General features: G+C 28.2%; 1 protein-coding gene across 1 annotated transcript in view; it reads left to right on the top strand.

Annotated features, from left to right (window-relative positions):
- Positions 1–14700, top strand: part of LOC135963217 (alpha/beta hydrolase domain-containing protein 17B-like) — a 149528-nt gene that overhangs the window by 48068 nt on the left and 86760 nt on the right. The window contains exon 3 of the mRNA XM_065514984.1: positions 8821–8953. Within this exon, the coding sequence (XP_065371056.1) occupies positions 8821–8953 (133 nt within the window). The remainder of the gene's footprint in view (positions 1–8820; positions 8954–14700) is intronic.

Genomic DNA, 14700 nt, shown 5'->3' on the forward strand with positions numbered 1-14700 from the left:
ATAAAAAAAGAGTCCATTTTGGAAAAAAAAAGTCAAAAAGGTTTTTGATTTTTCAAAAAAAAGTAAAAAATTTTATGTCTTGAGTTACAAAACATTTTTTTTATAGATATCTCACTCGCATCCCACTAAGCGACAAAAAGGGTGTTAAAGGAAAACACATAAGCTTTCTTCTGAGCAAAAAAAAAAAATTAAAAAATGGGTCCATTTTTTTAAAAAAAGTCAACAAAGTTTTTGATTTTGCAAAAAAATTCAAAAATTTTAAATCTTGAGTTACAAAATATTTTTTTTGATAGATATCCCACTCGCATCCCACTAAGCGACCATATAGGTCGCTTAGGAAAAGACCTAAGCTTTCTTAAAAAAATAAAAAGGGCCCATTTTGAAAAAAAAAGACAAAAATATTTTTGATTTAAAAAAAAATCAAAAATATTTTATTAAATTTTTTTAATTTTTTTTTTCGAAAGATTGCATAAATAGCTATCTAAACTATTTGGGACACATTTTGCTAAGAACAATAGGTAATAAGTTATATGGATAAAAAAAAACACCTGTTTGGCCAAAATGTAAAATTTTGACCTCCTATAACTCAGAGAGTTCTTGACCGATCTTGTTGAAAAATGGTGTCCGAATTACTATCCAATAGAACTAACATTGGTGCAAATTTCATCGCGATCGGAAGACATCGATTTCAAAAGTTGGTTCACTTGACGTGAAATGCCCCATATATAAAATAAAGCTTGAAAATGAAAAAAATACATATATTAACAGGCATATAAGCAAAACCAAAGATCAAAAAGAAATGTGGAAAAACATTAAAGACTTAGTCCTAAGGAAAAACCGATCTGTGATACAATCTGTGATATTTAATAATCTATATATGGGGCATTTCATGTCAAGTGAACCAACTTTTGAAATCGATGTCTTCCGATCGCGATGAAATTTGCACCAATGTTAGTTCTATTGGATAGTAACTCAGACACAATTTTTCAACAACATCGGTCGAGAACTCTCTGAGTTATAGGGGGTAAAATTATCCATGTAACTTATTACCTATTGTTCTTAGCAAAATGTGTCCCAAATAGTAAGATAGCTATTTCTTCGATCTTTCGAAAAAAAATATTTAAAAAAAAAAATAAAAAATTTTTAATATTTTTTTTCCGAAATCAAAAACTTTTTTGACTTTTTTTTAAAATATGCCCTTTTTTTTTTTTTTTTTCTTAAAATAAAGTTTAGATATTTTCCTTGAACACCTACTTGGTCGCTTAGTGGGATGCGAGTGGGATATCTATCAAAATAAATATTTTGTAACTCAAAACAAGCTATTTTTGACTTTTTTTGCAAAATCAAAAACTTTGTTGACTTTTTTTTTTCAAAATGGACCCTTTTTTAATCTTTTTTTTTAGGTCAAACAAAAGCTTAGATATTATCCTTGAAGACCCTTTTGGTCGCTTAGTGGGATGCGAGTGGGATATCTATCAAAATAAATATTTTTTAACTCAAGACTTACAATTTTTGACTTTTTTTTTTGCAAATACGATTTTTTTTCCAAATGGGCCCTTTTTTGTAGTCAAAAGAAAGCTTAGGTCCATTCCTTTAAGATATTTTTAGTCCCTTAGTGGGATGCGAGTGGGATATCTATCAAAATAAATATTTTGTAACGCAAGACATAAAATTTTTTAATTTTTTTTTGCAAAATCAAAATTTTTTTCTAATATGGGCCCTTTTTTAAATTTTTTTTTTGCTCAAAAGAAAGCCTAGGTCCATTCCTTTAAGATATTTTTAGTCCCTTAGTGGGATGCGAGTGGGATATCTATCAAAATAAATGTTTTAACACAAAAATTGTATGTCTTGAGTTACAAAACATTTATTTTGATATATATCCCACTCGCATCCCACTAAGCGATCAAAACCATCTTAAAGGAATAGGCCTAAGCTTTCTTTATAGCAAAAAAAAAATTACAAAAAGGGCCCATTTTAAAAAAAAGTCAAAAAAGTTTTTGATTTTGCCAAAAAATCAAAAATTGTATATCTTGAGTTACAAAATATTTATTTTGATAGATATCCCACTCGTATCCCACTAAGGGACCTAAAATATCTTAAAGGAATGGACCTAAGCTTTCTTTTGACTAAAAAAAAATTTTTAAAAAAGGGCCCATTTTGAAAAAAAATTCGAATTTGCAAAAAAAAAGTCAATAATTGAATGTCTTGAGTTACAACATTTTTATTTTAATAGATATCCTACTCACATCTTCCTAAGTGACAAAATAGGTCTTAAAGGAAAAGACCTAAGCTTTCTTTTGAGCAAAAAAAAATTTTTAAAAAAAAGTCCCATATTGGAAAAAAATTTCGATTTTGCAAAAAAAAATTAAAAAATTGTTACAAAATATTTATTTTGATAGATATCCCACTCGCATCCCACTAAGGGACTAAAAATATCTTAAAGGAATGGACCTAGGCTTTCTTTTGAGCAAAAAAAAAATTTAAAAAAGGGCCCATATTAGAAAAAAATTTTGATTTTGCAAAAAAAAATTAAAAAATTTTATGTCTTGCGTTACAAAATATTTATTTTGATAGATATCCCACTCGCATCCCACTAAGGGACTAAAAATATCTTAAAGGAATGGACCTAAGCTTTCTTTTGACTACAAAAAAAATTTTAAAAAAGGGCCCATTTGGAAAAAAATCGTATTTGCAAAAAAAAAAAGTCAAAAATTGTAAGTCTTGAGTTAAAAAATATTTATTTTGATAGATATCCCACTCGCATCCCACTAAGCGACCAAAAGGGTCTTCAAGGATAATATCTAAGCTTTTGTTTGACCTAAAAAAAAAGATTAAAAAAGGGTCCATTTTGAAAAAAAAAAGTCAACAAAGTTTTTGATTTTGCAAAAAAATTCAAAAATAGCTTGTTTTGAGTTACAAAATATTTATTTTGATAGATATCCCACTCGCATCCCACTAAGCGACCAAGTAGGTGTTCAAGGAAAATATTTAAACTTTATTTTAAGAAAAAAAAAAAAAAAAAAAAAAGGGCATATTTTAAAAAAAAGTCAAAAAAGTTTTTGATTTCGGAAAAAAAATATTAAAAATTTTTTATTTTTTTTTTTAAATATTTTTTTTCGAAAGATCGAAGAAATAGCTATCTATACTATTTGGGACACATTTTGCTAAGAACAATAGGTAATAAGTTACATGGATAAGAAAAAACCCCTGTTTGACCAAATTGTCAAAATTTTACCCCCTATAACTCAGAGAGTTCTCGACCGATGTTGTTGAAAAATTGTGTCTGAGTTACTATCCAATAGAGCTAACCTTGGTGCAAATTTCATCCCGATCGGAAGACATCGATTTCAAAAGTTGGTTCACTTGACATGAAATGCCCCATATATAAAAGAGTAACGTTACTGACTGACTGAATGACTGACTGATTCATCATCGCGCAGCCCAAACGGCTGAAGCTAGAATCACGAAATTTTAACTGTGGGTTCCTTCCTCCCCAAACCGATCCACTAAGAAGGGATTTTAATAAAGATACAAAAGAACTTAAAATAGCATGTTACTCCATTTAAAAAATAAGCTGACAGGTGTTTCGTACTTTTTGGAAATTCGAAACTTCTAGGGGAGAAAACGGGTAAAAACTGTATTTTGGTACTTTTTTTGCACCCTATGTATCTTTTAAACCAATAAACATAGAAACAAATTTTAAATCGTATTCTTTAATTAACAAAAAATAAAAATATAAGTTTGGTACTTTTTGGAAATTCGAACCCTTAAGGGATAAAAATTGTGTTTATTTTTGGTACTTTTTCACAAAATATGTTTTTCTATAATTTGACATATGTAGACATACGAATATTTTATTATGAGCTCGCACCACGATACAGAAATTTATTTGAATTAAATTTTACCAAAGTAATGGGGATAAAAAAGGTACCAAAAAGGGGATAAAATCAGGAAAATACATTTTATTGAAATTATTAAGCCAATTTTGATAATTTTTTAACATTGGTTCCTGGATTCGTACAAAAATTAACTAACAGGGTGTTATTTGGAACTCGAGTGCCAAGGTGTATATTGGGCCAAATCCGAGTAAACAGTTTGGTATTTTTTTTAAAACACATTAACACAGATTTTAATATTTTGAGACATGTCTGTAGCATAAACAATTTTGGCAAAATGGAATATTTTTAAAGTTCGAACTTGATTGTTTCAAGGAAGAAAAGGGAAATTGGTAGTTTTCTCCTAATCGTACTTTTTTTTAATATTTTAAATTATTTCACTTATCGACATTAAAGTTAGCTGATATGTATCTGAGTGAAGTTTGTGTTAGGAATAGGGTACAATATTTAGGTACCAAAATGTGAGAACTGAACTATAGGTACTTTTTTATTCATCTAATGGTACTTTTTGAATTTTATATGACAATGGACTTAGAAACATGAAATGAAGCATATATGGTCCTAAGTGAGTGTGAATTTTAGGGGTAGACTTTTTGGTACTTTTTCTTTAATCGAATGGTACTTTTTGTATTTTCTTCTCCAATGAACCAAGAAACATGAAATAAAGCTTACATGGGCCAGAGTGGGTGAGAATCCACAAGTGTCTGCTTTTTGGTACTTTTTCTATATTATAATGGTACTTTTTGAATTTTCTATAATAATGGACCTAGAAACATGAAATTAAGCGTATATGGTCCTATATGAGTAAAAATTCAAGCGGATACTTAATGGTACTTTTTCTTTATTATAATGGTACTTTTTTTAATTTTGTATAACAATGGACTTAGAAACATGAAATTAAGCATACTCGGTCCTAAGTCAGTTAGAATTCTAGAGATAGACTTTTTGGTACTTTTTCTTTATTCGAATGGTACTTTTTGTAATTTCTTCACCAATTAACCTAAAACCATGAAATTAAGCTTATATGGGAGTGAGTGGGAAACCACAAGTGGGGGCTTTTTGGTACTTTTTATATATTCTAATGGTACTTTTTGAATTTTCTGCAGTAATGGACATAGAAATATGAAATTAGGCGTCTATGGTCCCAAGTGAGTGAAAATTCAAGGCCATATTTCTGGGTACTTTTTCTTTGTTCTCATAGGTACTTTTTTGAATTTACTATAATATAGAAACAAAATTAGTTGATAATATAGGAAAGGATATACAAATTTAAAATTCAAACTTGACGGGTTATGGTTTAGTGAGTGCAAATTCAAAAGTGATAATCAATGGTACTTTTTGGATACAGGAATTTTTCCAGAAAGTTGGAAAACATCAATGGTAACACCAATAATAAAACGAAAATAAGACAAAATAATGGAAATAAACATGAACAGTAATACAATTTTTAAAATTAATGATAAAATAATAGAGAAAGTGGATAAGATAAAATACTTAGGTTTTATCTTTATATATATAATTCTTCTGTACGTGTGTTAGTAACTGAACTCCTCCTTAACGGCTGGGCCGATTTCGATGAAATTTGTTGTGCGTGTTTGAGTGGGTCCCTGGATGATTTAGATTCACAATTGACCTATATAGGTACAATGGGCGTGGCACCTCCCATACGAAATACAAATTTATTATTGCATATCAGGAGTACTATTATAGTGGGAAACTTTGTGTGAGGTATGGCAGAACAACGTTTGACGGGACAGCTAGTAATAGATAAAAACATGAACTGAAAAGATCATATAGAATATATTTGCAAAAAGATTGGAAAAAAGATTGGTTTTTTTTAGGAGAATAAGAAGCAAAATCTCGACAATAACTGCTATAAATATATATAATATAATAATCAAACCACATTTTGAATTCGGTTCAACAATCTTATACACATGCTGCACAATTACACAAATAGAGAGACTGCAGAAACTACAAAATAAAGCTATGAGAGCTATAATTAAATGCAATAGGTTTACACCAATTCAATTTATGCTAGAAACACTAAAATGGCTAAACATCAGACAAAGGCTCCAACTAAATACATTAACTTTTATATATAAAATGAAGATAGGAAGTGCTCCAGGATATTTAACAGAGCAACTAACATATGTCAACGAAGTACAACCATACAATCTGCGAAATGCCAACGATTTTAGGATACATAAAGCCACTAATAATGCCATGAAAAGATGCCTATTCCACAAAGGATTACAGTTATTCAACTTATTACCAAGTGATGTAAAAAATGAACGAAACATTAATATACATATTTAAAAGAAATTGTGTATTTTTTGTGAAATACACAATTGAATCAAATGTTATATAGTTATAAGATAAAGTATTTAAAATACTACTAAATAAATAAATAATAATAATAATTTAAAGTAAATAATAAATATAAAAAAATGCTATTTTTTAAAAAAGAGGAGTCATCACCAAAGTCGTAACGATTTTCTTAATAGCTAACCGCTGTTTTTAAAAAAATTTCTAATTCCGTCTTAAACGTTTTAGGTTCATTAGGGAAAAATTTTTTCAAAATGGTGTTAACTTTGGTGCCAAGAAATGTGCTAATACATGCACTTTTTTGCATAAGAGTAAGTAAATTTTCATTTATAGATATTATTGTCGAAAATTTCTATTTAGCTGGACAAATTCAAAAAAGCTGGACAATCCAGCCAAGCCCAGCCCGGCTGGCTACCCTAATTACAAATAAATGAAATAAAAATAAAATATAAATACGTTTTTGAAAAAATATCGCATGCTATAAAAAAGTACTCAAAATATTAAATAGGCATATTTGCGTAAAATTTTAAGACTTTTAATAAGATTTTACGAAAAAATACATTACTTACAGTAAATTTATAATTTCTGTAAACATTTTGTTCATATTTTTTTTTGTAAAAAATTATATTCGTGCTTGAAAATATGGCAGTAAAAATTTCTCATCCCTCAAAGAACTCATATATAAGGATTTTGTACTATTTCATGTTTTCTACCATGAATATAATTTTTCACAAACACAATTGGGAAAACCGTTAATGTAGTTTAAACGCACTATTCATTAACTTCCCCACTAGGTTTTATTCCTTGAGGTAGTAGGATTTGGTCACAGTGTCTAGATCCCTCAGAGAAGCTCGAATATATTTTTTTACAAGGAAATTATCAACAAAATGTTTATAGAAGGTATAAATTTACTGTAAGTAATGTATTTTTTCGTAAAATGTTATTAGAAGTCTTAAAATTTTATTTAAATATGCCTATTTAATATTTTGAGTACCTTTTTATCGCATGCGATATTTTTTCAAAAACGTATTTAACTCGGCAGATAAATATTCACACACATACAAAATTATGGGGATATCATAAACCGTTATGAAGATATGCCCGAATCAAAAAAAAAAAAATTGGTATCTATGTATGGGTTTCATGGGCGGTGGGCATGACCGATTTTATTGAAACTCAGCAAGCGTTCCTTTCTTCTTTTGTTTCAGAAAACGTATGTACCAAATTTCTAGACTTTTGCTCGGATAGGAAAAATTGTATGCGAAAAAATAGATTTATCAACACCTCCTCTATAGCCATGTGAAATTTATTAAAATAGGGCTATTCGTTTATAAGTTACAGATTTATTTCCACTTTTTTTAATTCCACTGCGCAGTGGGCGTTGCGCTTGGACGATTTTGAAAAAAATTATTTTTTCTTAATTTAGTCCATATAATTCTTGGTGCCAAATTTCAATGCTCTACGACCACTCCTTATAATTTTTGCACAAAAATGTACGAAGCCATCCCTCTGTGAACTGTGCAACGCACAGAGGGGGAATTAAAAAAATTGGAAATAAATCTTTAACTTCTAAACGAATAGCCCAATTTTAATAAATTTCACATGGCTTAGAGGAGGTGTTGATAAGTTTAAGTTTTGAATTTAGCTTATAACACCAAGGGGGGCCGACCCACAATGCCCCAAAGTGGGGCACCTCGGATATATCAAAAATTAAAAATGATGCCAAATTTTTGTTAGCGATCCGATTGATAAGATTTTTATATATCGGAATCTACTAGACGAGATCTACAAAAATGTAGTTTATTTACCTACCTTGGTCTGCTTTTTTGCTAATAACGGATTCACTTCTTTCCCGCTTTTCTTGAAATATTTGTTTTTGAATTACCAACAAATTTATTAATATGTATTAGTAATAATGAATTGTTGAAAAACCTCTATTGAGTCAAAAGTTATATTCATTCAAACTTAAAAAATATAAAAAAGTTGTTTTTTCGCGATTTGTTTTTGGAAAACTGTACTTACATTAATTTTAAATTATACAGAAAATAAGAAAAACATAAAAATCGTGTTTATATTTAAAGATAACATTTCTGGAAGTATTATAAAAGCAAAATAATATCAAAATTCGTATTATTGCGTGGTCCAGAGCCTTCCGAAATAGACCTATTTTATATGTAAATTCCAACTTTATACAATATTTTCTCTAATCGCATAGCTACAAGTTATCTACTATAAAATTCAAATAAGTTTTTTATGCACAGACATTTGTTGACTATCGGTCCATTATGGGTATTATTTCTGAAATTATGGCTTAGCCGATATTTAAAGTCGATGTAATTTTATAATTTAATTTCGAAAATAAATTTAAATTTCTAAAGAAAAAGTTTTTGTTGATATATGGTCGTGCCGACTATACTTTCAACTAATTCACGTCACCATTTTTTACCCTTGCGAAAATGCAAACTTTCACACAATAACAAGAACACTTTTCTTCAATTTAATTTAATATTGCATATCCAAAATTTTGTATACATATATATTATTATATTTTATATTTTCCCATATAATTTTTAATATTTTTTTATTTTATTGACAGTATTGATAAGGTTTCTAAAGTGAAATCACCTGTTTTGGTCATTCATGGTACAGATGATGAAGTAATAGACTTTTCTCACGGTATAGGAATTTATGAAAGATGTCCGAAGGCAGTGGAACCGCTTTGGGTAGAGGTAAGTAATGCAACAACAAATATCATTTTTATTATTGCCATAATTAAAATCATCAAGGGAGGATATTTTGATTTGAAGAAATTTTTTTTTTACATTCTCGGGTACCCGGGTATTCCCGAAATATATAATGATAACGTAAATTAGGAATATTATATCCAAAATTTCAGAGCTCCGAAGTAATTAATTCATTAAAATCTTAATCAGCCTTTCATTCCATAAATCCATCAGAAGCTTTTATTTAAATTGAATTAATTTTGAAGTTAATAAATAACAGAAACTCAGAAAAATGTTTTTTATTCATTCATCATTTACAAAATTAATTGAAAATAGATTAAAATTATAAAAAAAAATAGATAAATAATCTATAATAGATTTAAATTGAAGACAAATTTAATAAAATTTAATTTAATAATTGGAATGATTTTTGTAATAAATAAAAAATTGTTAATTGAACATGGCTCTTTTTTGTTCATAAATATATAAATATGACGGAAATTTTTGATTTTTTACATTTTATGATATAATAAATTGCATTATATTTGAACGTTAGTTCAAAAATGTCTGCATAATAGCCAATATTTTAAGATGAATCAAGGAAATCTGAAACTTAAAAAAATATCATTTAATATACATAATAAAATATCCATAAACATTAAAGCATTTCATACTCTTGAAAGAGTGTATTGTAAATCTCAGGAGAGACAGACGTGTTTTAAATCCGCTCCGTTTTAATTCGTGTATATTTACATTTATTTACGCAAAAAAAAACAAAGGTAATAAGTTTTTATTATTGTATAAAACAAAGATAATTCATAAATCAATAGCAATAAAACATTTAAAATTCAAAATATCATAATTTGAATAAAAAAAACATGTAAGAGAGCTATATTAGGCTGCGCCGAATCTTATAAACCCTTCACCAAATTATACTTCAAAATAAATATTTAAATATTTTTAGGTAAACAAAATTTATTTTTTTTTAGTTTTTTAATTTTTTGGAAATTTTTTTTCCATTTTGTTTTTAATATTTAGCGGGAAAAAAACTTTTGTTGAAAAAAAAAACGGATTAAAAAATATTTTTCCGATTTCAAGGACTTTTGCAATGGTCCTTGAAATATCTATCATTAGATATCCATATTGTCTATATTAATGGCTTTGTAATCCATAGGTCAAAAATAGGTCAAAAATCGAGGTTGTCCTGTTTTTTTCCTCATATCTTATAGATTATCAGCCGTATTTATAACCAAAATTTAGCATGGATTTAACATACAAGTTATTTATAATGTATTTCTTATCCGCATGTTAACGAGCGATCAAAGACTTGCTAAGTCTTTAATCAATTGCTGTTTTGTGTCAAAGTAAATTTGTAAATAAACATATAAAAGTTTTGTGTGGGAAAAAATTAAATTAAATTATTTAAAAATGATGCAAACTCTTAACCAATTAGACAATTTAGAGTTCTTAAGAGGTGAAACCCAACGTCGCACAGAGGGGCCAAACATACTAATTTTGCGGATTAATTGAAAAAACAAATTTCAAGTATCGTGAAAACAGACATGTTTTAAATCCGCTCCGTTTTAATTCGTGTATATTTACATTTATTTACGCAAAAAAAAACAAAGGTAATAAGTTTTTATTATTGTATAAAACAAAGATAATTCATAAATCAATAGCAATAAAACATTTAAAATTCAAAATATCATAATTTGAATAAAAAAAACATGTAAGAGAGCTATATTAGGCTGCGCCGAATCTTATAAACCCTTCACCAAATTATACTTCAAAATAAATATTTAAATATTTTTAGGTAAACAAAATTTATTTTTTTTTTAGTTTTTTAATTTTTTGGAAATTTTTTTTTCCATTTTGTTTTTAATATTTAGCGGGAAAAAAACTTTTGTTGAAAAAAAAAACGGATTAAAAAATATTTTTCCGATTTCAAGGACTTTTGCAATGGTCCTTGAAATATCTATCATTAGATATCCATATTGTCTATATTAATGGCTTTGTAATCCATAGGTCAAAAATAGGTCAAAAATCGAGGTTGTCCTGTTTTTTTCCTCATATCTTATAGATTATCAGCCGTATTTATAACCAAAATTTAGCATGGATTTAACATACAAGTTATTTATAATGTATTTCTTATCCGCATGTTAACGAGCGATCAAAGACTTGCTAAGTCTTTAATCAATTGCTGTTTTGTGTCAAAGTAAATTTGTAAATAAACATATAAAAGTTTTGTGTGGGAAAAAATTAAATTAAATTATTTAAAAATGATGCAAACTCTTAACCAATTAGACAATTTAGAGTTCTTAAGAGGTGAAACCCAACGTCGCACAGAGGGGCCAAACATACTAATTTTGCGGATTAATTGAAAAAACAAATTTCAAGTATCGTGAAAACTGAAAGTGCCAGCTTAAAGAGCACAAAATTCTACATCAGCAGGCAAAAAATTAATGTGAAATATTAAAAGGTATTTTTATAGTCACGTGTTGAAATTACATATTGTGAGAAAAAAACCTAAAAAATTGATAAAAAAAAAATACAAAATTGCGCAAATAAATACTATTTGTGATAGGTAATTTAAAAAAATTAACAAATCTAATTATGCAACCATCAAGTTCAGGTATTTATTGATATGTTTTGGTTAAATTTAAATTTGAATTATTTGTGGAAGTGGCTTTGATATTAGTTTTTATATTGGAAGTGCAAAAAAAATGGATTTTGTCAGTTCAAATGGACATAAAGTTATTTGCTGGGCTCAGCTGGGCAGAGAATTTAATATAACTTAAAAGCCTGGACATTTAAGCGTTGTTTCAGGAAAAATTGGGTTGCGCATCGCTGCGCCTCATAAGTTATATGTAAATTAGTAAACGCTTCACCCTTTAAGTCTACCATCAAAAAGCACTTTGCGATTCTGATAAACGTTTTATTGCTGTCGTTGTTGTTGTTATTGTCATTGTTTTTTTGTTTTATAAGAGATGTCCAAGTGTTGTGATTAATAATACGAGAGTCACGTGTGAGTCAGGCCTGGACGTGGCTATATTCTTGTATTATAATGAGATAAACAATAATAAATTTTTACCAATTACTTTTCTTTATTTCAGTTTAGTTTTACATCCATTGATTTTATAATCGTGAATGAATAACACGCGGAATTTTAACAATTTAACTCTCATGCACTCACGCTTGAATATGCTTGTTTAAAAGTTTTTTCTTGTGGTTAATACGAAGTAATCCGATAGCAGGCAATTTAGCTTAATAAAAAAATCATGTTAGTGATCGCGATCATGAGAATTTTAAAGTTTTATATCGGGAGCCAGTTATCACTCACGTTCAGATCTGTAGTTTTTATATTATCTCATTTCAAATATTGTGTTGTATAAATTTCAAAGCAGTGCATTTAAACTTTGCAAGTCTTTTAGTGGCAGGAGTTGGGAAAGATCTCTATTATTCAACCTCCCATTACTAGTTAATATAATGAGAACATCTTAAAACAATATGGTAGATTTTTTATTAATAACATGCATAAATTTAGTGTGTCTCACTGATGTAGTTCTATAGATATAGGAAAATTAATAATTCAATTGTATGGGGAGAACCCGATTCTACCCTCGTATACCCTTCCGATTTTGGCGGAACGTGTAGTTTGTTTTTAGAGTTACCCGCAGCAAATTTAGTGTGCATAACTATTGTAGTTCTATAGATATAGCACAGTTAATAATTATTTTATATGGTGGGTAATTGACTTCCCCCTCCTATATCCCTAAAATTTTGTTACAATATGCGGATTGGTCTAAGGGCTACCCACGTAAAATTTTGCGAGCGTCGCTATTATTGTTGTTGAGATATTAATAAATCCGTAAAAAAGGCGCATTTGACCCCACTGTGCGTCGGTCAAAAAAAATTTACATTCAAATTTCAAAATTTGAGGGAAACAAGTTAAATATAAATGTCAAGAAATACATCAGTTGATTTTTTTCATTTTTTTTTAAATAGTTGGCAATACATCACACTTTTCAGAGTTGATTTTCATATAAATTATTGACAGACAAAAGTGCATTATAAATAAACTCTTTGCTAACTTTCTGCTAAGCTTAATCGGTCTGCTAGTTAGCAGATCGTTGTGTGCGATGTATACACAGTGGCTAATTTTTCGTTATAGATACGGCCGTATTTGATTATTTCCATATATACATAGATTATTTGTTGTTAAAACCAATACAGAAAAAATAAATAAAACACACACTTTTTAAACAATATCATACGATAAACAAAATCTACGAAAGTGTTGTTGCTTTGCTCATGCGTGTATACTAGAGGGCTGCACAAGCACATTTTTTTGTCGTCTTTATCAGTGTTGCCGTTTTGGTTATTTATAACCAAAATTGGATATTTTTATTCCTGATGTGTAGATGTGTATTTATTTTTCATTTTGGTTACTTTTTTCAAAACATTTTGTTATAGACAGATTTTTCAATATACGATCCTAACGAGATCGTATATTTAGTCTAAGACTGAAAATGTGTTAATACTTGTTGTAGGTGTATAATTTTACGTGAGATTTTTCATAAACAAATTATATCTATCCTGATTGGAATTCAAGCTCTTTGAAATTATATCAAAAGATTTGAGAAAGAATATTTTTTTTAAAAGATATTTACGATTTTTGTGATTTAGGAATATAAATGAGTTTCCAATATTGGTTTAATTACACAGCGGAACTGACATTTTGGTGCCGAAAATTTCAATTTCGTTTTGTAAGAGTTGATGAACCCTCAATACTATGTTAAACTTGTTTTTCCAGTCTGCTCGCGTTTTCGAAATATCGCCGTTTTTATATTCACATTACATATCCGATTTTTTGGTCTTTTTCCTCTAAATTTTGGGTACTACAACTTAGTCTACATAAACATGTTTCTTTTGAGTATAGTAATTCTGGTAGATGTTTTGGAATATTTGTCTGATATTTCAAGAATGTTGAAATTTGATTATTTTAGCTTTATCCTCAATAAAATGTTGTATTCCGAAAATTCTAAATAAAAATTTAATACTGCACATTAAAGTGAACATAGTTTTCAATTAAAATGAAAAATTATTTAAAAATGTAATGAAATATTTAGATAAACACCGAAATTTTACATCCCAAAAAAATATTTTTTTTTTAATTTATTTTTTTAGGTAATTAGATCTTATTTCTTAATACAGATTTAAATCTAACTAGAGCAATATAAATTTGATTTTTGTATTTACGTGATACGCAGCGTTTTTGGTGAAAATATCTTAAAATGTTTATCAAAGGTAGAGTATTACACTACTATTTTTTGTATCAGATTTATTTATACATTTTATTCAATTTATGCAATATTTAACCAATAAGAAGAAACATATAGAATAACCAAACAAATTAAAACCGCGAGAGCTGCCCAAAAAAATAAAGAAAGTTTTAAAAATAAATGTCCCACATATGTGTTTTCAATTATATTTTCCGCTGCACCAAAATAATTTGTCAATTTTGTTCCTCTGATCGATTCTTTAAATTGAATAAGATTAAAAATATGTGAACAAGAAAGTTTAAATATAATATTTAGTTAGCTAGCTTCAACCTTAGCTATTTGTTTAGAATAATAAACTAAAGATTACGCCTTGCGCACGATTTCCCATTAGATGACGTAGATATTCCATTTTAAGCGTTGCCAAGTCTGTTCCATATGTGAAAATTACAATTTCTGGCGAAACATTTTATG

This window comes from Calliphora vicina, chromosome 1 (assembly GCF_958450345.1).
Source record: "Calliphora vicina chromosome 1, idCalVici1.1, whole genome shotgun sequence".
Lineage (NCBI taxonomy): Eukaryota > Metazoa > Arthropoda > Insecta > Diptera > Calliphoridae > Calliphora > Calliphora vicina.